The sequence below is a fragment of the Neomonachus schauinslandi genome, chromosome 4, assembly GCF_002201575.2.
Source record: "Neomonachus schauinslandi chromosome 4, ASM220157v2, whole genome shotgun sequence".
Lineage (NCBI taxonomy): Eukaryota > Metazoa > Chordata > Mammalia > Carnivora > Phocidae > Neomonachus > Neomonachus schauinslandi.
The window spans coordinates 37,666,263-37,693,299 of NC_058406.1; the positions used below are offsets into that span (position 1 = coordinate 37,666,263).

The 27,037-nt window shown below is 40.7% G+C and overlaps 1 protein-coding gene and 1 non-coding gene across 2 annotated transcripts in view; both read right to left on the reverse strand.

Annotated features, from left to right (window-relative positions):
* The window catches only part of AGBL4 (AGBL carboxypeptidase 4), a 1,445,284-nt gene that overhangs the window by 306,267 nt on the left and 1,111,980 nt on the right, over positions 1-27,037 (reverse strand). Inside the window, exon 6 of the mRNA XM_021683893.1 lies at positions 9,637-9,676. Within this exon, the coding sequence (XP_021539568.1) occupies positions 9,637-9,676 (40 nt within the window). The remainder of the gene's footprint in view (positions 1-9,636; positions 9,677-27,037) is intronic.
* On the reverse strand, positions 20,130-20,202 carry TRNAQ-CUG. The gene has a single exon. It is a non-coding gene; the product is annotated as a tRNA-Gln (tRNA).

The following is a 27,037-nucleotide window of genomic DNA, read 5'->3' on the forward strand; positions in this document are numbered from 1 at the left end:
TAACTTCTCTGTGTTTTTCAAAATTTGCACCATGGGCATGTGCAATTTTTTAATAGAGAAAGTTATTATAAAAAGATGGTAAGTATGTAAACTACATAGCAACATGAAGATTGTTTATGAAATAATGTTAAGTGAAAAAAGATGTATATAAAAACTTACTGTGATTGCAATTATGTAAATATGTTTCTGCATATAGACAAGAACTGAAAGGGAAAATGTATAAATAGAATTAGGTTTTGTATTGTGCTAAGGCTGGAGGACTAGGAGTAATTTATTTTTCTTCTTTAAAAATCTCTTTAAAGTTGTTTTAATGATGTGTATGCATTTTTTGAACCATCCACTCTATGCATATCCACTGCGTTGCTAACCTTCTGGCAGTGAGGCCAGGAGTCATCTGGCTTGGCTTCACTCCTGGTCCTGGCACTCTGGACTGGTTCCACAGGCCTCCTGTTGGCTCTAAAAATGGCCAGAGGCACATAACAATGGCTAGTTTGGCCTCTCTTGTTCCTTTATTTTCCAGAGGGGTTGAGTTTACATCATGTGGGACTTTAATTGGAGACCAATTTCAAAGTGGTCATGTAATGGTCAGCATCCCCAGTCTATCACCATTCAGCATTGATATTGCTTTAACAAGGTTAAGAGGGGATAAAACAAAACAAAACAAAAAAACCAACCCCTCAAAGCCCCCCCCAAACCCAAACCAAACTTAGGATATTTCAAATCAGAAACAAATCTAGCAGTGATTTTTTTCTGGAGGTTTCTATGTTAGGAAATCAATTGTCTCTTCAAGATACAGCCTAGTTAGTGGGAAAGCCCCAATGACTGTGACATCACTTACAATCCAGACTTTCCTTATCCCCAGTTAAGTGGGTCATTCTGAATCCTGTCTGAGAAAGAAGACTCCATGGGCCAATATCACAAGTGAAGTAATATTTATATGTAGCAGTAGCAGAAAAGGCAAAGGATTTAGAATCAGATAGATCTCGATTTGAATGCTGACTCTATCACTTGTTAACTGTGTTCAACTGGGCAATTCAAATAATGATGCAGCACCTTCATTTTTCATCTGTGAAAGAGAAATGGTGATACCTGTCTCATGGGATAGTGGGGAAAATTATGGGAAAAATATATGTAAAGCACTTAACACAGCTCTGGCATTGAGCACCACTATTTAGATACTTCCTGAATGCTGTCCTTTTAGTCTATTCCATCAAAGAGTACAATTTAACAAGAGCACCAAGATAATTCAACAGGGGAAAAACAGTCTTTTCAACAAATGGTGCTGGGAAAACTGAACACATTCGAAAGAGGTAAGCTGGAATCCTACCTCACATCATATAAAAAAATTAACTCACAAGAGTGCATCTTTGTGACCTTGGGTTAGGTAATGTTTTCCAAGACATACCAAAAGTATAAGTAACAAAAAGGAAAAAAATAGGTAAATTGAACTTCATCGCAATTAAAAACTTTTTTTTGCTCAAAAGAACATCTGGTAGGTGAAAAGACAACCCATGGAACAGTAAAAAATATTTGCAAATCATATATCTGATAAAAGACCTTGTATTCAGAATATAAATTTTAAAACTCTTACAATTCAATAATAAAAAGACAAATATAACGTAATTAAAATGAGTGAGGAAAAATAATTTGACTAAACATTTCTCCAAAGGAGATATATAAATGGCCAAAAAGCACATGAAAATATGCTCAACATCATTAGCCATTAGGGACATGGAAATCAAAACTACAATGAGATACCACTTCACCCCCACTAGGATGACTATAACCAAGAGACAGATAATAAGTGTCAGAGAGGATATGGAGAAATTGGATGTGTCCTACATTGCTGATAAGAATGGAAAATGGTACAGCTATTTTTGAAAACAGTTTGGCAGTTCCTCAAAATGTATATCCTAACACTTACCATATGACCCAACAATTCTATTCCTAAGGTTTATATTCAAGAGAACTAAAAACATATGTCTACATAAAGACTTATACACAAATGCTCATAGCAGTATTATTCATAATAGACAAAAAATGGAAACAAATGAAATATCCATCAATAGATGAATAGATAAACAAATTGTGGTATATCCATATAATGAAATACTATTCAGCAATAAAAAAGAATGAAGTACTGACACATGCTACAATATGGATGAACCGGAAATTATTATGCTAAGTGGAAAAACCCAGTCAAGAAAGGCCACATATTGTACAATTCCATTTATATGAAATGTCCAGAATAGGCAAATTCAGAAAGACAGTAGATTAGTGGTTTCCAGAGCATGGGGGAAGGCAGAAATAGGGAGGGACTATTAACAGAGTTTCTTTTTGGGGTGGTGATAATGTTCTTGAATTATTGATGATGGTTATACAACTCTGTGAATATACTGAAAACTACTAAATGATGCATTTAAAAATGGATTTGATGGCATGTGAATTAAATCTCAATAAAAACATTATGTTTTTTAAAAAAGGTATGACGCACACTTTTAGCATTTTGATGGGAATATGAAAATCTTTCTGGAAGTATGATTAAGGAATCATTGCCAATTTTTCTAGTTCTCCTCACTGTAGCCCCCGCATCCCTGTGGAACCCTTTTGAATTTAGGAGTGGTCATGTGACTTGCTTTGACCAAGGAAATGTGGGCAGAAGTGACCCCTTCCAAATTTTTTTAAGAGAAAGTACATGGTTCACCATCTCTCCCTTTCCCTCTGCCATGGTGACCCATATGGCAGGTGCTGCAATCTCACATATTCTCCTGGCACTTCTTTGTGCACATGTTGAATAATGTCCAATTGCCAACACCTGCAACTCTATCCTGAGAGCTTTCTTTGGCCATTGGAATCTGCTATGTCTATACTCGGAGCAGATTGGAAGTGTCAGGGAATTAACACACCCATTCTCACTCTCACTCCTTTGTCCTTTGGAGGAATATCTCTGAGGCTTATTTTCCACACTGACTTCCAGGGTTCCCCAGTTTGATTATGTTCCAGTTGCCTTTAGTGGTAGCTTGCTTGATAATGAAACTTTCTTGGCTTTCTTCTTTTCCTGTATTATTTCCTTGCTTTCCTTCCAAGGTCTCTGGGATTATCTCCCAAATAAATGTCTTGCACTGAAATCTTTGTCTCAAGGTCTTCTTAGGGAACCCAAATTAAAACACCCAGCCATGTTCCAAACAGAGAATGCTTGGCCTGCGTGCTAGAGTAAAGATGATGTGAAGCAGAGCTGATGCCAATCCATGAGGGACATATACCAAAAGTGAGAAATAAGCCTTTGTTTTTTAAGCTGCTGCAATTTTGATGTCATTGTTACTTCAGTGTAATGCAGCTTGTCATGACTATTGAACTATGTACACCTTTCCTCAGTAATTCTCATTCTAGGTATTTTTCCTAAAGAAATAATTAGAGATGCATACAAAGATCTTTATACAAGAGAGTTCACTGTGGTGTTATTTATAATTAAATAATTGGGTACAATTTAATATACAACAGTAGAGTTATAATAGAATGCTTTTCAACTATATGAAATTTCTTCTTAAAGAATATTTAATAACATTGAGAAATGTTAATACTACATTCAATTGAGACAGTTTACATAGTATCACCTGAATTTTATTTTTTAAATTACATATATATTTGTATATACATGTGCAAAAATAACAATCTCTCTTCTCAGTCTGGTATTAGGGATTTTACTTGTATGGGTGAAAAATGTTTCTTCATGCTGTCTCCCTTTTACTGAAGAGGTCATAGAATAAACTTTCTAAAAAGTAAAGAAGAAACTATAGTTGGGTTTTGGGTCAAATGGCTAAATAAGTTCATGCTTCAATAAGCCTGTTCATTCTCATCAAATAGTAATATTGGATAACATATGAGCAAAGAAATGAAAATATATATTTGGGCTCTGTTGTGAGGGGGATATCTCCACAAAGCTGAAATGTACAGAAATGTGAAAGGTAAGTTTTCCCAAGGCTACTTGCTTCCTGAGGTCTGAACATAGAAGCAGGGAGTAGCAGCTGAAGTTTGCCTCCTATGAGATAACAGAGACTAAAAGTACTCTGGAACAGGAGGATCAGAAACAAGATCTTCTGCTTAGAGCCTTAGGGTGGGGCTCTCAAGGCTTGAAAGGAGCCTAGGGAAGAAAAAGCGGCTGCTGCACAACTTGCTGGCAGATGGCCCCTGTGCATTGTAGGCCTAGAGAGGTGAGGAATATAGACAGAGAAAACAGAAGCAATGCCAAACTATCCTGCTGACATTTTGTCACTGGATCCAATATATCTCCATTTTTTACCAGGTCCAATACTGAAGATGTGGGTAGATTTAACAACAAAAACCACCACACAGGGAGATGTGAGCGCAGCAGGGATTTGGGGGGGATGGGGGGGGGAGGGTCGGAGATGAGAAAAGAGAAAACCAGAAAACTTCCTCCTCAGTGATCTTACAAATTAAAATTTCAAAATGCATGAAGAAATTAAATGCTAAAAATGATACTAAACAAAATTAACAATTATAACTTGAATTCTCTCCAGATGAAACTTATTTTATAGAACAGTCAGAGGTTTTAAAATAAGCATATTGAGGATGTTCAGAGAAACAAATGAAGGCATTAAAACAGAATAAGAAATTATGAAACAGAATAAGCAGAAATAAAATAAGAACAGGTGGATATGAACAAAATTAGAAATCTTGGAAATTAAAAATATGTAGTCATTGAAATATTGAAAAAGACAGGGAAAAAAGTTTAGACTAGACATGGTCGAAAAGTGAATTTATAAATGCAAGTTACTTGTAGGGACCTCAGAATCAGTGCAGTAAGGCAAAATTATAAAAAGTTATGAAAAATCAGTTAGCCATGGAGGGCCACTTGAGAGAATCCAATAGTCACCTAATAGAAATTCTTGAAGAAGAAAGCCCGAGGAATAAGGGAAAAGCAATATTTGAAGAGAAAATATGCCAATAATTTCTCAGAATTAAAGAAAGACATAGATTCTCAGGTAGAAGTATACTCAGAGTACCAGGCAGGGTAAATAGAAATAAATTCACACCTACATACATCAAAGTGAAAAATACAGGATGTTAAGATTAAAAAACAATCTTGAAACCTATCAAAAAAAAGATAAGTTATCAAAAGCAAATAATGGAAGACTTCTCATCAGCAACTATGTATGTCAGAAAACAATTTTTAAAAATCTTCAAAGTACAAAGGAACATCTTCCTCAAACTAAAATTTATACCTAGCCAAACTATTATTCCAGAGAAAGTCAAAGTAAGGACATGTATAGATTAAGAGGATTGCCCAAGGACTCTCACTAAAATAGCTATTAAAGGATTCACTTTAATAAGGTAACACAGGAGGGACGCCTGGGTGGCTTAGTCAGTTAAGTGTCTGCCTTCGGCTCAGGCCATGATCCCAGGGTCCTGGGATGGAGTCCCGCATCGGGCTCCCTGCTCCACGGGGAACCTGCTTTTCCCTCTGCCTCTGTCTCTCTCTCTCTCTGTCTCTCATGAATAAATAAATAAAATCTTAAAAAAAAATAAGGTAACACAGGAAATCTTGGGATATAACAAGCAGGAGAACACAAAATGTCATATACTGTGTAGGAAAAGTAAAGTATCTCAGTGCTATTACTAATTCATTGTTTTTCTTTTTTTGCAACAGTTTAACTTAGAAGTCTAAATAATAATAACTAGGTGGTGACAGGGCAGGGTTCAAAAGGTGGTTAAAACATGTTTACATATGGATAACCCATTGTCTCAGCACCATACCACAGCTAGTCTATCTTTTTTTTTTTTACAGTTTATTTATTTATTTGAGTAATCTCTACTCCCAATGTGGGGCTCGAACTCATGACCCCGACATCAAGAGTCACATGCTCTACTGACTGAGCCAGCCAGGTGCCTCAACTAGTCCACCTTTTATTCCACTTATTAAGAAGGCTGATTTTGTCAAATGCTGTAGATTTTGTAAGAAAATATATCATCAAATGTATATCCAAAGGGTAACCAGTTTAGGTTAGAAATAAAATCAATAGCATCCAAATCTGTAGATGGAGCCAGAGGAAGGCAGGTAATACATAAAACATAATGCCAAAAAAGGCAGGACAAGAGAAAAAAAAAGAAGATGAATGATAGAGCACAAATATGGTGGTAGGTATTTATCCAAATATACCAGTAATTATAATAAATATAGATTAGATTCACCTGTTACAATACATGAATTATTAGATTTTATCAAAAAAACAACAGGTGACAGTGTTTCCAAAAGATTACCACAAAAGGGAAAGGGAGAAGGATATCTCCCTAGTAATGATAAAGATAATATTAAAATTAAGATTTATTATAAATAAGACCGTATGGAGTGAATGCCGAGTAAGTATGGTAGACCAATGGAATAATACAGAGAGCTCAGAAACAGATTCTGTATATAGGAAAATTGCTATATGACAGACATGTAATTGCCAGTAAGTGGGAGAAAGGATGTACTAGTTGTTGTATGGTGCTGAGACAATGGGTTATCCATATGTAAACAAAAAATTAAATCTCTAAGTCATATTATGCACAAAGATCAGTACTAAATGAGATAAAGACCCCAAGTATGACACAAAACTTAGAAGTAAGTACGGAAGAATATGATATCCAGGTAGGGAAAGATCTCTTAAATAAGTTACAAAAGCAAAGCTCATAAAGCAAGAGATCGATTAATTTAACCCCATTAAAGTTTTTAAAATCTTCCATGTAAAAGTACATTATTAATTAAAAAAGAAAAACACCCACAACAAGCCACAGTCTGGAAGAAGGTATTTGCAATGCATATAAGTGACAAAGTATTGATATTCAGGATAATAAAGAACTATAAATCAATAAAAAGAAATGACAACCCAATGGAAAATGGAAAAAGGATATGAAAAGTCAATTCACCAAAGAAGAAACCAAAGTGGTCAATAAACATATGAAAATATACTCAACTCCATCAGTAATCAGGGAAACAAATATTATAAGAACAATGGGATATCATTTCACATTTATCATGATGACAAATTGTGTAAGCCTGACAATTCCAAGTATTGAGGATTCAAGGAAGTGGAAACCCTTATACTTTGCTGCTGGAAGTATATATTTGTTCAACTACCTTAGAAAATAATTGGCCATTACGTAGTAAATTTGAAGATGCACATAATCAATAATTCCTCTCCTAATTATATGCCCTTATACACAAGGAGACAGGCACAAAAATGCTCTTTGTAATATCACTTGCAATTGTAAAAAAACCTGGAAATAGGCCTAAATTATGATCAATAAGGTGGATAAATCAATTGTGATATAATCATATGTGAAATACTATATATCAGTTAAAATGAATAAACCAGAGGTACATGAATCTACCTGAATCAATCTCTACAATATAGTAATGATTAGGGGGAAAGTCATGGAATGCCATTTACAGTGTGACATCATTTAGAGTAATTTGTAAAAGAATACCAGTTATACCTATTATATTTTTGTATATATAGATATGGAAAAAACATTGAATTTATCATAGTGGTTATTTATAGGGTGAAGGGAGAAAGTTGCAATCAGGTAAGAGTATAGAAAAGTCTCAACTAGATTTATAAATTTTTTAAATAGGGGGACTCTCTGGTGTAGATGGTACTAATGGTAATACATGGCACATGGTAATGCATGGCACAAATGGATATTTGTCTGGCACACCGGAATGAGGCTACCACCTTGGGGGCTCCAGCTGTCCAGGTCCTACCTGTGTCCCTGAGAGGTAAGTGGATCAATATCTCACAAGTGCATCTCTCATAATATCACACAAAGGCAGCCTACCTGCAGTATACCAGTGCGCCACAACACACCGTTTGGGAAGCTTTGACCCAGGAGGTATTTTTTTTCACATCTAAAAGTGGGCAAAATTATAAACCATTCCAAAATCTGGCAGTGCTTAGCATTTTGCAGTTCTACAGCTCTTCAAAAGGAATACACTTAGAGTCACGATTACTCTGCTTGAATTTATGCAGCAGCAATTAGGAACAGAAAGAGCTAGTACAAAAGAAGTGCAGTAAACAGGGTTTGAAGACATATCAAGAACCCCCTCCAATTCATACATCAGCATCATATCAGGGTGTGACCAGATGAGACTGGAATGTGGAAGCAGGCAATCTGGGTTAGCATAGGTAGAGTAGAATAGTACACAATTATAAAGGATAGAAACCAAATAGGATAGGACAAAGATAATCCTTCACCAACACCTTAGTGGGGAGGGATTGGTAGGTCAAACGAGTGCACCACTCCAGTTATGTTAGCCCATGATTTGTAATTTCTACATGTGCTAATCATATATATATACATATATATTAAATATAATATATATATATTATATTATATATCATATAATATATATATATATTAAACATAGCTCATCTATAGAACAGATGAAACATTTTTCAAACCACTTCATCTCTGTTCTTCTAAAGTCCCAAGCTCAAAAAGCTCTATCAGGTGGAAATACAGTAAGGTCACCTGAACTGGGTAGATCCAACTTACATTTGTAGTCACTGCCTTATACCTCAGTGACTGAGACCAGATAAACTAGTGTTTGTGCTGAGAGAGTGCCTGCAGAAGGCAATTTCTCAACCTCTTTGTAAGTGGCACCAAGATACAGCATGGCAAGCTTGGTAAAAGGCAGAGATAACATGGTATGGCCATACTGGACACCAACACATTGAAATGGCCTCCATATTTATCAGTAATTAGCCACTCCTAGAGCCCCCAACCTGCCATGTGACCAGTCTGCCACATGTACCCCTCCCCCAGGATCCCATCTCCCCACAGTCCAGTAAACAAAGTGTTAATGCCTAACACAGCAGAGGGTCACCAGGGCTGTTAAATATTTTGAACAGATGAAGATGACCCACCACCCCCATTCTTGAATGCTCACTAACCCTGCTAGCATCATCATCCTCTTGGATCCCAAAAGAGAATAACATCTCTTGTTGGCCAGTTTTGCCTCAAGTTCCCAAACCAAAATAAAATACCTCTCTGGCAGGATTGAACTACTCAACCCACTCTCTAGGCTAGATGCCAGGCGTCGGGGGAAGAAAGGACCTTTTAATCCCACGGCCACAGCTTTGTTGGGGAACTTGACTTTCCCCTAAAGCAAGAGACAAGAGTTATTTTGACCCCGAGCACAGAAGACCAAACCTGGTCAATTTCTCAGACAAGTCCCTCATGAGCCATCCTTCCTCCATTCCATGCCCCTTTCCAGGCAGTTTCCCTGTTCCCCATCATTTCAAAACTTATTTCTCATAAGACCAGGACAATTCCTTGACACTTAGGTCTATCGAATGATCTGGGGAGAACCTGGCCCTGGAATATGTAGCAACATCAGAGTATCAACCCTGCCATCTGTAGAGTCAAGAGGAAGCAGCACAGACCTGGGAGGGAGGAAAAAAAACTGCCCAAGGGGCAGAGGATGGAGGGAGAAGGGTTATTCATGGCGCCAAGAATTCTGCTGTTCATCCAGGGAATCAAAGGAGGAGGGCAGGAATCGCATTTGCTTAGGCCACCAGGCATTGCTCTGGGAAATAAGGGAAAAGCCAAAGCAGAATGGCCGCACCTACTCACCGGGGCTGGTTATTGTCAGGAGGTCAAGCTGCCGCTGTTGCTGCAAAAGAAAACACATTGTGAGATCATGGAATTGAGCCAGAGCCAAACTGTGCTTAGCAGCTCAGGGTGGACACACAGAAGGGATGTTCAGACACACAGAGCAGGGTATAAGGTGGAGAAAAGGGTGCTCACTCACAATTCTGCACAGAGGCATCGCACCCTAGAGACAAAGGGAGTGGATGGCCTTTTCGTTCATACTTCCATAGTCAGAAGTGAGAGGCCTTAGAGGTCTTCCAGTCAAATCTATTCTATACTTAGAGAAAAACCATAGGCTCATTCTTCTGCACCAGTCTTTGTTCACACTGGCCACACTGGTTAAGTGTCTCATATCCTGGCAATCCTCTCTGCCTTGGGTCCTTATATCACTGTCACCCTCCTTATATTCCTTTCTAACCAAGATATTCCTGGGCTGGTTTATTGTTTTAATTTGCTCAGCAACGCTATGACAATCTTAGTTACTGATGATCAAACCATTCCTTCTCTAACTGAATCCTCATCTCTTTGTATGGTATACAACGATCATAGCAAATACCTGTCTGGCACACTGGGTCATATGGACGAGGCTGCTTGTGTTTGGAGGCAACTGGCCCTGGCTAACCCAAGGGCTGAGGAGATCAATAGCTCAGTAGGCTTGCCACACATCACAGCGTATCTACAGGGAGGCTCTGTCCTGAATTGGATGTCATGGAAACCTGAGGATGGAGAAGTTGATATTGGAGGCTGGGGGTGGGGCAGTGAGCAACTCTCCTAGAGACTTAAGTCAGGATTCCTTAAGCCCCAGATGACTTCTTTCTCTTTTCTACACTTGATTTTCCATAAATAGTCCTGGAAATCTATTTTTGTTTTTTTTGTTTTTTTTTCTCAAAAGGGGTTCAAACAAACTCCACTTTGAGAACCGTTGCTCTAGGCTACATATTGCAGGAGCTTCTGATTATCCGGTATTTCTTCTAATGGATCCTTTGCCACATTTCACCTTATTTGTATTTCCCGCTCTATCTTGCCTCTCTCTAAGAATGGAGAACAGCTTCCTGAAATTCTGCTTAGGCAGAAATGGGAAGGCAGCAACATTTTTTGAGCAACAATTATAGGCCAGGCACAGTACCAGGTGCTTTGATGTTTCATTTCTTTTCATATTCTTGGCAATCCTGCAGGGTCAGTATTACATGAGGTTCAGAGAGGAAAATTATCTGCCCAAGACAACATCTTCATTAAATGGCAGGGCCAGGATTAGAATTCAGTCAGTTCTAATGCTGGCTTGAAAGCCCAAAATACGACGATACACATAAACCACTACGATGGTGCCTGACGCTTAATAGGTGCTCAAAAAGATACAGTATTGATGCTGTTGTTATTACTATAGTCCATGTGACCCTTGGTTTATATGAGCTATTTTTTCCTTTTTTCACAGAATTATGGATACTTGGTGGGGGGCACCTGGGTGGCTCAGTCGGTTAAGGGGCCAACTCTTGATTTCAGCTCAGGTCATGATCTCAGGGTCCTGGGATGCAGCCATGTGCTGGGTTCCATGTTCAGAGGGAGTCTGCTTGAGATTCTCTCTCTCCCTCTCCCTCTGCCCCTCCCCCCACTCGCATGTGCTCTCTCTCTCACTCTCTCTCAAATAAATAAATCTTAAAGAAAAAAAAAGAATCATGAATACTTGGAGCTCAAAGGTCATTGAGTTTGACCTGCTATTGGGACAGGAATCCCCTCTGCAATGGCCCCACCAGTTGTATGAACTGCTTGTTTCATCCCTTTTCTTGATGGGGAACTCACTAGTTCTTATCAGTTTGTTAGCTCTCCTTTGAGCAAGGGTTAAAAGCAGCTTCCTATGACATCATCACTGTTTCTAGTTGCCTCAGCCCATGACAAGAGTTTGGACCTCTGCAGATCTGTGTCTTCTCTCCAGGCTAAACATGCCCAGTTCCTATGTCCTTTCCTCATAAGACCCAGGCTCAAATCTCCTTGCCCTCATGGTCTCCTTCCTCCTCTATTTAACTTTGATCTGTCTCAGTCAAAAGCTCTTTAAAATCTCTCTACCTCTTACTTCAATGACTTCTCATGAACCTCAAAGCAGATCTCTATCCCCTCATGGACTTCTCAATCAACATCACTGTTTTCCTGCCAGCTCATAACTCATTCCAGTTGACATTTTCAAGCAAATAATGCAACTCCAAGATGTCACTGACCTACATTGTGAACACACATCCTTCCTCTGAAAAGAAACACACACCCACACATGGGCTAGAAGGAATGCTGGAGCCAGACCGCCTTCCCTCCCAAACACAGAACCAGGCCAGTAGTACAATTGGCTCAAGCTGCCTTTGCCAAGGCCAACCTGTGTGGCTCGGCACTTCTCTCATGCATGAGGGAAGAATACAATGCGTCCTTCTATTTTTCCATAAGCTTGACTTTGTGATGACTGTGCTTGGTGAAAGAAGTTTATTTATCTGAGAAGAGTCTATTTCTTAATTAAGAGCTATCTCTAAATGGTGACTCTGTGTCCAGGCTCCCGCAGAGAAAAAAGAGAAGAAAACCTGACAGGAGGCAGACAGATGTGGGTTTGTGTCTTGGCTTCTCTGTGGAGTTTGGATAACTTAACTGTATGTCTCTGGCCTCAAACTTCACACCTGTAAAATGAGGGTGACTGAAATACCTTCAGGGATAGGGAATCAAATGCAACCAGGTACCATGCTTGTGGGCTCCCTCTTCTGGTGTAAAGTGTTCCCTGAGAATCCCTGCAGACAGAACACTGGGGGCTCAAAAGACAGAGTCAGAACGTAGAAGGGGCCAAATTTTCAGCTCTCTTCTCACATTACAATTTTCAGTGGATGTGTGTCTTCCTCACTAGTTGGAGAGCATCTTAAGGGCCTAGAAGATGTATTGTTCAGTCCATGGCATACAGTAGCCCTCCATAAGCACTTGCTAAATTCAGTGAAGCATTCCTGGAATCCACATTATCCTTTTACCCACCCCCCCCATGCCTTTGCTCATGCTATTCTCTCTGCTTAATCTTTCGTGATCTTCTGTCTTCTGGGAGGTCTCCCCTCACTGCTCGAGACGTCCATGACATCTTTTCTGCATGACAACTTCCAAACCTAACCTCCATCTGTTCTTTGAACAGAATAGTTCCCACTTTGTTCTTCTAATGTATCTTGTAAAGCCAGCCTTTTGTATCATGCTCTGTTTTTAAATTTCTGTTTCTTCTGTTTCCCTCATGAGGTCCTTACTCGAGGATAAGACTGTCATTTCATCGCTCTATCTCTAGTGCCAGCACAAAGGTCTGGAAGGAATGTTTGAGGTCATCTGGCTCAAATGATTCAACTGTTTTGTCATTCCCTCTGCTATGGCCCTGTTAGGTAGGAATTCATCAGCATGGAAAGCAACCATGCCTCCTCTACAGGACTTTCCTCTGCCACGTCTTTAGGCTTTCTTGCCTTTATGATTTTGTTCCTATCATCTCCACAGCCAGCAATACTGGCTATCCACCTCCTGTGGGAGACCTTCCTTCTTTTGCTCCCACCCACAGGATCACTGTCTCTCCTGGACTCCAGCAGCTCCTACTGTCTGTACCACTCCTGTGGTGATGAATTAAATCCAACCTGGTGACAAGCCCGTTTAACCTACAGTTCACAGACATATGTGTGCACCACCTAGTGGCCTAAGCAGATAAGTGTAGGCTGTTGTTTAACCTGTAGCTCTTAAGATAGGACTGCAAAATCTGCCTGTTCTACATGTAAATCAGAATGAAAAAAGAAAAAGAAAAATTCTTGCAGGGTACCTTCAAGAATCACTGTGCAACATGTTTTACCTAAGAAACTGGAATATCCAAATAATTCTCTCAAAGTCCTTCAAAAATAAAAGGAATGGAATGAAAGATACATTTTTCATTACTAAATAGTCTGCCTAGTATCATTTGGGATTGCCAATGAAAACTGTATGGCATTTTTTAAAAATTAGGGCCCATGATTTGTGTATGTAATGTACAATCTGTTACATATGGAGGGGGGCATGTTGGACATAAAGAACTACCAAAGTATAATTAGTTACCAACTGAGAGAGATAAGGGTCTTTCATATGGAGAGGATATAGGATCTAATGGCTTGGATGGTAGAACATGCAATGTTAGCTGGAGGAAATGAAGTTGGCTAGCTGGGCAGCAGGTTTGGTAGGTTGACAGGGCCTGCTGGCTAAGAGCTGACCAGCTGACCCACTAGCTGACCATAAGCTACTGTCTCAGGAAGGCAAGGCCTTCACATGTGTGGTAGCAGTAGTGTGTGCCTCTGTGTATGTGTATGTGTGTGCGTGTGTGTGTGATTTGAGGGGCGTTAGGGGAGAATGTTCCTTCTAGGTGAAGGAATTCCAGGCCTCCACAGACAGAAATGTGTCCAATTGTGCCTGTATGGTATTCCATGAACTCCTGGAAGTGTGTGGGTAAGCCAGACCCAGGTCTATTAGGAGTTGATGTATAGACTCTTGTCTGTGAATGTATGTATGAGCCTTGAATCCAGCCTTCCTTGATAAAAGTGTTGTCTTACGGACATTCAGAAGAAACCCACTTCTGTGTTTAACTACCATGTGTAAATGCTGAGTCATGACTGGATAAAGACCATGAGTGTTGGGGGTTCCAAGGTCAACAGGAACAATCTCCGAATTTGGTGCCAGCTGGGGATGGCCAGAGTATCTAGAGTGGATGCTGAGGGAACTGTTGGCCAGCATACTTGCTCCAGGAGTTATCCTGATTCCCCCATTCATCCACTGGAAGCTGTCTTGTTAATGCAATGTCACTCCACCTCTGGTCCCAGATAACTGCCCCAAGGGTGGAAATACTGAAAGGTAGGCGAATTAGAAACCTTACCCAGACCAATGTAACAGAATAGAGAGCCCAGATATGGACCCTCAACTCTATGGTCAAATAATCTTCGACAAAGCAAGAAAAAATATGCAATGGAAAAAAGACAGTCTCTTCAATAAATGGTGCTGGGAAAATTGGACAGCCACATGCAGAAGAATGAAACTCGACCATTCTCTAATACCATACACAAAGATAAACTCAAAATGGATGAAAGACCTCAATCTGAGATAGGAATCCATCAAAATCCTAGAGGAGAACATAGGCAATAACCTCTTTGACATCAGCCACAGCAACTTCTTTCAAGATACATCTCCAAAAGCTAGTGAAACAAAAGCAAAAATGAACTTTTGGGACTTCATCAAGATAAAGAGCTTCTGCACAGCAAAGGAAACAGTCAACAAAACAGAGAGGCAACCCACAGAATGGGAGAAGATATTTGCAAACGACACTACAGATAAAGGGCTGGTATCCAAGATCTATAAAGAACTTCTCAAACTCAACACCCGAAAAACAAATAATCAAGTCAAAAAATGGGCAGAAGACATGAAAAGACACTTCTCCAAAGAAGACGTACAAATGGCTAACAGACACATGAAAAAATGTTCATCATCATTAGCCATCAGGGAAATTCAAATCAAAACTACACTGAGATACCATCCTACACCAGTTAGAATGGCAAAAATGGACAGGGAAAGAAACAACAAATGTTGGAGAAGTTGTGGAGAAAGGGGAACCCTCTTACACTATTGGTCGGAATGCAAGTTGGTACAGCCACTTTGGAAAATAGTGTGGAGGTTCCTCAAAAAATTAAAATTAGAACTACCCTATGACCCAGCAATTGCACTCCTGTGTATTTACCCCAAAGACACAGATGTAGTGAAAAGAAGGGCCATATGCACCCCAATGTTCATAGCAGCAATGTCCGCAATAGCCAAACTGTGGAAAGAGCTGAAATGCCCTTCAACAGATGAATGGATAAAGAAGATGTGGTCCATATATAGAATGGAATATTACTCAGCCATCAGAAAGGATGAATACTCAACTTTTACATCAACATGGATGGGACTGGAGGAGATTATGCTAAGTGAAATAAGTCAAGCAGAGAAAGTCAATTATATGGTTTCACTTATTTGTGGAACATAAGGAATAGCATGGAGGACATTAGGAGAAGGAAGGGAAAACTGAAGGGGAGTATATCGGAGGGAGAGATGAACCATGAGAGACTATGGATCCGGGAAACCAACTGAGGGTTTTAGAGGGGAGGGGGTGGGGGGATGGGTTAGCCCAGTGATGAGTATTAAGGAGGGCACGTACTGCATGGAGCGCTGGGTGTTATAGGAAAACAATGGATTGTGGATTACCACATCAAAAACTAATGATGTATTGTATGGTGACTAACATAACATAATAAAATAAAATTAAAAAAAAAAAAAAGAAACCTTACCCAGGAATTTTGGATCCTTTATGGGTTCAGTTTTTCTCAGTGAAAACTACTGTTGTCTCAAGTTCAAGAACCCATCTTTAAAAATTTTGTAATTATGAAAACACACATGGTTATTTTTTATAATTTTCCAAATTTCCAGAAAACTGAGAAAGTAAAAATTAATGAAATCCCACCACTGAAAGAGAACCACAGCTAGCATTTTGGTGTACTTTCTTGTCATCTTTCTTGCTTGTGTTTAATTTAATGAGATCATATTTATATCTAATAAATGACATACTTTTTAATCTCGTACAACATTATACTTTTTGTCCCAGGCTGAGTCTTTGTTCTGAAGTATGAGAGTGCAAAGCACATGTATTTCTTGTCATAACTGATATGTTTGCTCTTAAAACTGTGGTTTTGTTTCTAGTCCCTTTTTCAGGGAAGGTGCCATTAATCAGCAAGATAATCAATAGAATACCATGTGGTTATTTTGTTACAAGGAGGCAGTTTGAAAAGCCCAGCAACTGCAGCCTTGTGATGTAGACAAAGTCCTCTGAATCTGGGGATACTTCCAGGCACTATCCAACCAGGAAGATATTCTTTTTTCACATCTGGAGCCCCTCTCACTGCAGTTACAGAAAGCATTTTGTAGAAAGAGTCAAACTCAAAATGAGACAAAGGTGTGAATCTTGATTCTATCATCGCTGAGCCACGTTATCCTAGGCATGCTGCTTAAGCTAGCTGGCATTTAGGTACCTCATCCATAAAAAGAGTGTCGACCGACTTCCAGGCACCTACCAGGAAGGAGAAGCCGAGAAAAAGAGAAAGAATCTCTCTGGACATGGGCCTAGGGGTGGGAATACACCAGGCAGAGTGGGGAGCACATGGGCTGAAAGCCAGGATTTTGGAGTGTTGGCTCCAGCTCTGCCCTCCCTCAGGCTGAGACTTTGGGCTTCTCACCATATGGCACCTACTCTTTTACAACAGCCCCTTAACTGGCTTCCCTACTTCAAGTCTTGTCTCTTCCATTAGTGCACAATGCAGCTGCACCTGGAGTGAACTTTCTAGAATGCATATCTTAAAACTCATCAGGGTTCCTACAGGAAAAAGTGTAACCTTTGAGCTGTTATTGGACAACTTCCATGATCCGGTTCCTGCCTTCTAGCTCCTGTTCTCTCGGGCTCTGAGTTCCAGCCATGGTGAACCACTTCTAGTGTCCCAAATTTGTTGTGCTCTCCCCTTTTCTTGGAACAATGATCCTGCACCCAACCTGCTTTGTCTGGTCAATTCCTACTTGTTACCCAGCTCTTGACAAGCATGCCACCTCTTCTGTAAAGTCTGTCTAGACCTGCCAAGGCTGACTGGATCTTGGGGAGATCTAGGGGAGAATGTTCCTTCTCAGGCCTCCACAGATGGATATGTGTCCAATTGTGCCTGTATGGTATTCATGAACTGCTATGCCCCTGACCTTCCCCATCAGCGCACCATCACACTGCATTTCCCTGGCCTATTTACTCCTCTGTCCTCTCCACTGGCTGTGTGATCTCCCTGTTCCCCCGAGGGCAGGGGCTGTGGCATCATTACTTCTCTCCCCTCAGGCACTAGCCCAGTGTCTGACCAATAGATGATGTTCCATAAAGATCTGCTGCTCACTACCAGAATGACAACTAGACAGGGTCCTACTGAATTGGGCGTCAGAAGAGGTCTTTAGTTTTGTTCCCCTCTCTCCCAGTAGACACACACGTTGGTCCCATAATTTTTCTCAGAATCCTCTGTTTCTGCCTTGGGGACCTAGGGATTGGACCACAGAGACTTTGGCTTTCTTCATCTGGATGGGTAATTATGAGGCTATGGTTAAAAATGGACTTTTCATTTTGGTCACGAACTGCATTGCAATTACTTCTCAGAATGAGAAAGGGACGTGGTGTTCTGGGAGCTCAGGGGCTGGTTTGATGTGTGGGGTTCTGCGTGGTAGAAGAGAATAGTCGCTGATTATGTGTTCTGTTTTGCTTTCTGTGTTTTGTGCAGAATAGCTATTTGGGGAAAAGTCAGTCTTTCATGGCATAGACTGGGGATGATTTAAACAAGAGCATCAGTATCCCTGTGCATTCTCCTATCACTCCAGAAGCCAGCCATCCTGGGGAAGACCTGAGGATCAACACCCTCCGGAAACAGGGGTCACAGGGCCACAGGCACACATTTGGATGCAGGGCTTAGGCCCTCTTTTCCTGCAACCTCACTTCCCTGTTCAGTTGCTCTCCTCCATAGCCATAGTCATTTTCAAAGCATCTAGGGCTCTCCTGCCCCTTCCCTGCCCTACCCCAGGCAGAGCCTGCTCCCAGAAAAGTATTTCATATGCCATTGGCCCTCTCTAAACTCACTGCTTCTGATCTCTCTTATTCCAGTCTAGGGTCCTCACTGGCTGCAGGCTTGATCATTCTAAAATTAAATTTCGCCTTTCTTAGAATAATTTAATGATCCACACTGTATTTCTGATAAAGAGTAGATTTCTTAGCATGGCATTCAAGAAGGGTTTGAAAAATCTCCGTGGGTTTTATGCGCTATTTGAAAAAGCAGTTTTTATATTTTAATATAAACTTACATTTGGAAAACAAACAAAAAGTTACCTATTATGTTCAGAACCAAACTCCAGATAATAAAAGTGGGCCTAATCATGTGGGTCAGTGTCATATATAGAAGACTGACTCTCACCTGGCAGGGGAAGGAGTGGGGAGAGCCAACCCCCTCTGAGGAAAAGGAGCAGGGATTATGAAAGTTTGTAAACCACCGTCTCAAGGCCCTGAGCTCATGCCCACACCCCACTGAAGTGCGATCCCTGCCTTCTATTTACCTGACCATACTGCTCACCACCGCCTTCCCTGGCTCACCAGCCCCACCTCCTGCCCTTGACATGGCCCTCTTTCCACTTCTCATACTAAACAACGGCTGGGTGACACGGCTTTCCCAGATAGCACTGTGCACTCACTCTTTGACCCTTCACTTATTTATTTGTTAGTTAATTCAATAAACATGAATGCTGCATCTATTCTGTGCCAGGCATGTTCCTGAGGATAGGGCAAGAGAGAGACAGTCTCTGTGTTCAGAGATAGCTAATAGTGAAATGGAAAAGACAGACATATTAAGCAAATAATGATACAATATGAATTAATCTCAATTATAGTAAGTGCTCTAAAGAAAATTAGGAGGAAAGGTACTATGACCAGGGTTCAAAGTATCCTCAAGCCTCATCTGGCCCACCGGCTGATGTCCAGATAACACCCCTGGGCATCCCCCAACCCCATCACATTCTAGGAGAACCCGAGCAGTGGCTGAGGCTCAGCTTCCCTTTGGGTACCTGCTCCCATCAGGATAATAAAAAATGCATTAGCATTTTACTCAGGGAGAGAGTGAGCCTCACTCAAGGTGGAAACCGAATCCCCCAACTCGGGGTTAAATTCAGCTGGAAGTAGAGTGGGGTGGCAGACAAAAGCTGGGGCTGCACATGGGAGATTGCTTCCATGTATTTCGCTGAGTGGTTTCTGCTCTCAGAGCTTCCTGCTATTGGAAAAGTCAGGCATGCAAGTGGCTTTCATCCCCAGGGCAGCTTAAAGGGGCATTTTAGTTCAGCCTCTGGCAGCCTGCACAAGGCAGGGAGAGCGGAAATGGAGAGGAGCACAGGGAACTGCAAAGCCATTTTGGAAGCAGGATTAAGAGCAGCGGCGGCGGCCATTTGCTGAGCACTTACTATGTGCCAGCGCTCGGCACCTTCTGAGGCAGCCACTGTTACCCCTTTTTACAGATGAAGAAGATGAGGGCCAAGACGTTGGAGTACTTGCGCAAGCTCCCAGCTACTAAGGGGAAGAGTCTAGGTTCAAACTGATACTGTTGACCTCTGAAGCCTGTGCTCAGGTTAGCCGTGAGAGCAGTTAGTTGTGAGAAATGAGGAAAATACTTTGCCTGATTTCCCGGGTTTGTAGGTGAAGGAGCAGTAGGGGCTGTGGTGGGTGATGCTCTAGAACTGGAACAGCCTCTGCACACAGGGTTAGTGGTAGAAGCTACCACGGACTGTGTGCGGGACCTTCTGTACTTTCCCTTCGTTGTGTTCATGGTTTGAAATTCTACATTTACCTGTATGTTTTTTGCAAAGATTTTTTATTTTTTAAGTAATCTCTACACCCAATGTGGGGCTCGAACCCACAACCTTGAGATCCAGAGTCACACGTTCCACCGACTGAGCCAGCCAGGCGCCCCCATTTAGCTGTGTTTATATTTGATTAGTCATTCTGATTACACTCTAGACTCCATGACAGGAAGGGTGGGGTTTAGCATTCCTGGCAGAGCGGACTGTGTCTTAAATATGTGTTCAAAGATCGCATATGGAAGGGTAGATCAGGTTTTTAAGAGGGCGGGATAAACAGCTGAAACCCTCACTCCTGCTGGAGAGAAATGTCACGTCTCATCCTGAAACCCCAAACAGTTAGAGAGGGACTTGTGCTAAAGGACTTCACCAGCAGAGCTCTGGAGGAAAGAGCTGTGCATCAAGAAACAGCAAGAGGAAGGCTGTTCCAGTCATGACCCAGAAGGTTCCCTGCCAGATCGTTTCTTCCCTACGCTCTGCTCCCTCCAGGCTCTATGAGGTCATGTGGGCACCCACAGGAACAGACATGGCCTCTAAAGTGATGGCGCAGCTCAAGGCTGGAGAGGATGTATACATAGCTGACAGATGCCCCCCCGCCCCCACCTACCGCCCAGGGCACCCATGGACCTCAGAGCACCCAGTATTGATTTAATAGTGTCTCACATTATAATTAGGTGTTTACATACTAGCTTGTTTTTTCTCCCCAACTCCTTCTCCCCTCTCTCCATCTCTTACCCCCTGTCTTCTCCTCCAAGGTCAGGAGCTGCGTATTTTTCATCTCTCTCTATTCTCCCTGTTCTGCCTTCTGATAGGGCCTCGAGAAGTCTGTTGGAGATGTACCATTTTATATCATTACCAGAGCAAGTTACGTGATTAGAAATTCTCTTTCTTCATAGGTTTTGAGCAACTCACAACTTTCTTTTACAGGATCAAACTTCAGAGTTTAAAAGATATGCCTTTGAGGCCCTCAATTTATACTTTAAAACTGTGCTTACTCTTCATCCTTAAGGTCACTGAGATGCAGCATGAGTGAAGCTATCCCATTCACAGCCTCTGGGGTGTCAGAGCAAGGAGCTTTGGAAATCACCTAGCCCAACTACTTTATGTCAAAGCAAAGTAGACCGAGTCCATGGAGGGCAAGGGAGCAGCCTGAGGTCACCTGCCACATTGTTCCGTCTTGTTTGCTTGCATGCCTCCTTCAGTGGAGTGAAAAGAAGAGATCTATGTCTACAGCCCAGTGCCTAGAAAAGCACAGATGCCTAGAAAAAAATTAAGGAAAGCAAGGGAGCCGGGTAGGGGAGTGGAGGCAGGGGAGGATTTTGCTATGAATTTGTTCTGAGTTCCAATGTCATGTTGTTTACTTGCTTAAAATGGTTTTAACTGAGGAGTTATCAAGAGGACCTCCTTCAAGAGGCAGTAACTGAAATGGCCCTTAAAGTATAAAGGCTATTTTACTCTTCACTGGGAAAGTGAGGCCAACTTTTAAGAAAAAAACAGGACAGGAGTCTGGACTGGGCACGAGGCCCTGCCTACCCTCTGTCTCTGGGAGCTAATGAGTCTGTTTGTGCTTGACATTTACTATTTACGACTATCGGGATCTCCTGGAAACATCAACTGTTTATTTTCATATTTGGTCATTTAATATATAACTCATTCCAAAAAAGAATTTGAAGAAGCTTACAATGAAAGAATGCCACAAAATAAAAACCGTGTAACTAAAGACATGGGGAAAAAGAAAAACAAAGACAGGAGAAATTAGCTGGTGCTAGGTATGAGGTCGTAACTCACAACTCATATCCTAAGATACTCTGATCACTTGCTAGGGGTGGGGTATGAATTTGGCTCTCAGCTTTTGAACAACTTTGACATAGTGGAAAACTCAGCTACAAAATACCCAGTGTCCTAAGGGAAAAGCAAAACAAACAAATAAAACCCCAAATAAAACAGTTGAATTACAGAATCTACCTTTCCTGACCCGAGGTGTGAGGGAAATCTTTCCTTAGGGTCCTTAGAAGGGTGTTTTGAGGCCTGGTGGATGATAGGATTTGGCCAGGTCATGCAGTGACGTACCAGCAGAGCTGTATTTGGACTCCTATGGATACTTCTTGAATAAGGCCTGTGGAGCACAGACATAAGTGAAATGTGGTGGTTGTGAGAGTCCTGGGGCCAGAATAAGAAGCCACAGGTCTGTGTCATGGATAACAGCAAAGGACAGACGATGGACACAAATCTTAGCTCGTACACTCATACACCACTCATGAGTGGGATAGCTCTTAAACAGATTACAAAACCTGTCTCTCATTTCCATGTCTCTAAAATGGGGATAAGAAGTCTTTAAACCAAAATATGATTTCATTCAGAATTTTTATATTATAACAAACATTACTACATTATGGGATGTAATATAAAATCCACATCTTTTTTTTTAAACAAAACACAGGACTCAATAAAATATTAAAGTTTCAGGTTTTTGAGAGTATCAAGGTCACTCTCCCCTACTTACACAGAAGAGTTTGGAGGATCTGACTTCCTTTTTTTTTTTTTTTAAGATTTTATTTATTTATTTGACACAGAGAGAGAGACAGCGAGAGAGGGAATACAAGCAGGGGGAGGGGGAGAGGGAGAAGCAGGCTTCCTGCGGAGCAGGGAGCCTGATGCAGGGGGCTTGATCCCAGGACCCTGCGATCACGACCCAAGCAGAAGGCAGACACTTAACGACTGAGCCACCCGGGCCACCCTGGAGGATCTGACTTCCAAAAAGATCTTACCGCTCTCAAGAAAGTTCAACAAAGTCCTTTTGTTCCCATTCTCCTTCAGATTTTTTTTTTAAGATTTTATTTATTTGACAGAGAGACAGATAGGGAGAGCAGGAACACAAGCAAGGGGAGTGGGAGAGGGAGAAGCAGGCCTCCCGCCGAGCAGGGAGCCCGATGTGGGGCTCGATCCCAGGACCCTGGGATCATGACCCAAGCCGAAGGAAGACGCCCAACAACCGAGCCACCCCGGCGCCCCTCCTTCAGATTTAGCAAGAGTGCCAAGGAGTTCACCATAGCTCCACACAGAACCGTGCACAGTAGGGACTGAATCAGCTAATTAATCAGAAACATCTGGAAGCCAGAAGCTAGGTGTTCCGGATCTAGCTTTGCCGCTTACTTGCTGTATGAGCCAACAATTTGCCTGAATCTGTCTCTACCACATACTGGCTAAATGACCATGGGCAGGTGAGTAAAATACTTTGAAATGGGTTTAGCAACCCATCTACTAGTAAAGCAGTTAGCCTAGTGCTGGACACATAACCTCTGGATGAATGGAACATAGTCTGGTAAGACTTTTACTTTTAATTCCAAGAATCCTTGCGTGGAAAGCCTTTCCTCCCCTCTTTCTCTATTTATGGCTTTTCTCTTGTATCATCACCTTCTCCTCTCCCAGGCTGGGTTAGGTGCCTCTTCAAGTCCCCTCAGCACCTTGCACTACCCTTGGCCACAGACGTTATCACTGTGGGTTGCAATTTTCTGTGAGTCACCCGGCTGTGAGCTCTTGTGGGCAAGGCTGCTGCGTGATTCAGATCGGTATCTCCAGCTCCTACCACTGTACTTGGCACGGAGCGGGCCTTCAGTCATGTTTGTTGAATTGCATGAAACTGTGGAGTTCCTGTGAAAAATACCATGACATTCAGAATAAAACTCTGGCACTGAAGGTGAGGCAACATTAATCTGTGTTCCTGCGCAGCCAGAGTAATGCTTCTGCACGATGTCAGAGTCATATGTACTGCAGGAAGTAAAAGTGCCAGGCCATAAAAGTCTATTTTCTGCATCTGACTGACTCTCGTGGAAGCTCCATTCCATGCTGATTGACCACGACTTTCCATAAGAAATTGCCAGCTTGATTGTGGGGAAAGAATCCAGATCTAATTGTTCTTTGTAAGCCTGGGACAGAAGGTATTGTTATTTGAAAAATGGAACTGTCTAAATTAATTTTCCTGAAACAAACATCTTTGCCAAATAAAAGCAATGCATAATAACAACCCATAATTAAAAGCAAAATGATACCTTTTGTTACGTGGGGAAAGCAAATGTGTTCACTACAAAAAAAGACAAAATGTTATTTTCTTGGAACTCCATGGACACATCTTGAAGTCTGATGAGAGGGTGTGCAAGTCTGTGTGTGTGTGCATGTGCATGTGTGTTGTCTTTTGTTGTGTTTAGGAGTACAGTGGGGTGGGGGAGATGTCTCTTTTTCATTTTTTCTTTTCTTTTGCTTTTGAAAAACAAGCATCGCTCATCTCTGCTTTCTGAACAATGGAGACAGAATATTCTTAAATCCCATTGCACTTTAAAGAGATAGGAATTGGGAAAGTGAGGGGAATTAACATTTATTAAACTGCCCTTATTTTCCCTTGTTAAATTTTCCTAACCTTTTTAAATTTATTTTAACTTTTTTATGTGTGTATATCTTTCTAAACTAATAAATCCTTTCTAGAAAAAACTTAAAATGTTAAAAACCATAACTGAACATCCATGTAACAGGTGCATTGTTAAAGGTTTATTCTTTTTTCCTCCCAGCAATCTCATAATGCTGGTCTTTAACCCTCATTGTAGAGATTAGGAAACTGACACTCAAAAAGGTTAAGTAAATTGCCGAGTCACACTAGTACATGACAGAGCTAAGATTTAAGCTGAGCTTCTGACTATAAAGCCCATGTCCTTAAAAATACTTTTTCCATTGTATATAGTATGATTAATAATATTAGTGATGTCAAAATAAAGAGGAAAACACACACGAAAACATAATGTCTCAAAAACCATTTCCATATTTTCCATGCTGTTTCCTGTCCTAAGTAGCTGTGCTTGAACTGTAAGGGTAATAATTACATGCAGAAAACAAGCACATAGTCATGGCATAAATATGACTTTGCTACTTTCTGTATTCTTTTTTTTTTTACCGAGGTATAATTGACATACTATATTATGTTAGTTTCAGGTATACAATAGAGATTTGACATTTGTGTACATTGTGAAATGATCACCACAGTAAGTCTAGTTATCATTTGTCACTATAAAAAGTTAATACAATATTATTGACTATATTCCCCATGCTATACATTACACCCCCATGACTTATTTATTTTATAACTGGAATTTTGAGGCTCTTTATCCTTTTCACCCATTTTGTACATCACCCCTCCCAACCCGTCCTCTCTGGCAATCACCCATCTGTTCTCTGTGTTTATGAGTCTGGGTTTTGTTCTATCTTGTTTCTTACATTCCACATACAAATTAAACCACGTGTTATTTGTCCTTCTCTGTCTCACTTCACTTGCATAATACCCTAAAGTCCATCCATGTTCTTGCAAATGGCAAGACGTCATTCTTTATTCTGGCTGAGTAGTATTCCACTGTATTTCAGAAAGAAATAGAACATCTGAACAGACTTATTGCTAGTAATGAAATTTAATCAGTAGTCTACAACCTCTCAACAAATAAAAGTCTTAGGAGATCGTAAATTTCTAGGAATTTACTCATTTCTTCTAGGTTGTCCAATTTGTTGGTACTTGACTGTTCATAGTAGTCTCTTATCATCCTTTATATTTCTGTGGTATCAGTTGTAACTTCTCCTCTTTAATTTTCTGATTTTATTTATTTGAGCCCTCCTTTTTTTCTTGGTGAGTCTGGCTAATGGTTTGTCAATTTTGTTTACCTTTTCAAAGAACCAGCTTTTAATTTCATTGATCTTTTCTATTGTCTTTTTAGTCTCTATTTCATTTATTTTCATTCTGATCTTTATTATTTCCTTCTTTCTACTAACTTTGGGTGTTGTTTGTTCTTGCTTTTCTCGTCCCTTAGGTGTAAATTTAAATTGTTTGAGATTTCTCTTGTTTCTTGATGTAGGCCTGTATTGCTATGAATTTCCCTCCTAGACCCACTTTTGCTGCATCCCACAGATTTTGTTATATTGTATTTCTGTTTTCATTTGTCTCTAGGTACTTTTGATTTCTCCCAGTAGATGTTCAGTAAACTGTTATTTGATCTCAGTGTAGTTTTTCCAGTTTTCTTCTTGTAATTATTTCTAGTTTCATATTGCTATGTTTAAAAGAAGCTTAATATAATTTCAGTCTTCTTGAACTAACATGTGGTCTATCCTAAAGAATGTTTCATGTCCACTTGAGAAGAATGTGTATTCTGCTGATTTTAGATGGAGTATTCTGTATGTATCTAGTAAGTCCATTTGGTGTACTGTGTTGTTTAAGGCTAATGTTTCCTTATTGATTTTTTGTCTGGACAATCTATCTACTGATGTAAGTGGTGTGTTAAAATCTCCTACTATTGTTGTACTGCTGTCAATTTCTCCCTTCAGGTCTGTTAATATTTGCTTTATATTTTTTGGTACTCCTATGTTGAATGCATATATGTTTATAAATGCTTTATCTTCTTGCCAGAATGATCCCTTTATCATTATGCAGTGCCCCTCTTTGTCTTTTTTTACAATCTTTGCTTTAAAGTCTCTTTTGTCTGATTCTAATGTAGCTACATCAGCTTTCAACATGAGTGTTAGGGGAACCAACCTCCCCATGCAGTTGAAAATCCATGTATAACTTTTGATTATCCAAAAACTTAAGTACTAATAGCCTACACTTGACCAGAGGCCTTACTGATAACATAAACAGATGGTTAACACATATTTTGTATGTTATATGTATTATACACTGTATTCTCACAGTAAAGTGAGCTAGAGAAAAGAAGATGTTATTAAGAAATCATACAAAACAGGGGCCCCCATGGGGCGCCTGGGTGGCTCAGTTGTTAAGCGTCTGCCTTCGGCTCAGGTCATGATCCCGGGGTCCTGGGATCGAGCCCCGCATCGGGCTCCCTGCTCGGCGGGAGGCCTGCTTCTCCCTCTCCCACTCCCCCTGCTTGTGTTCCCTCTCTCTCAGATAAATAAAATC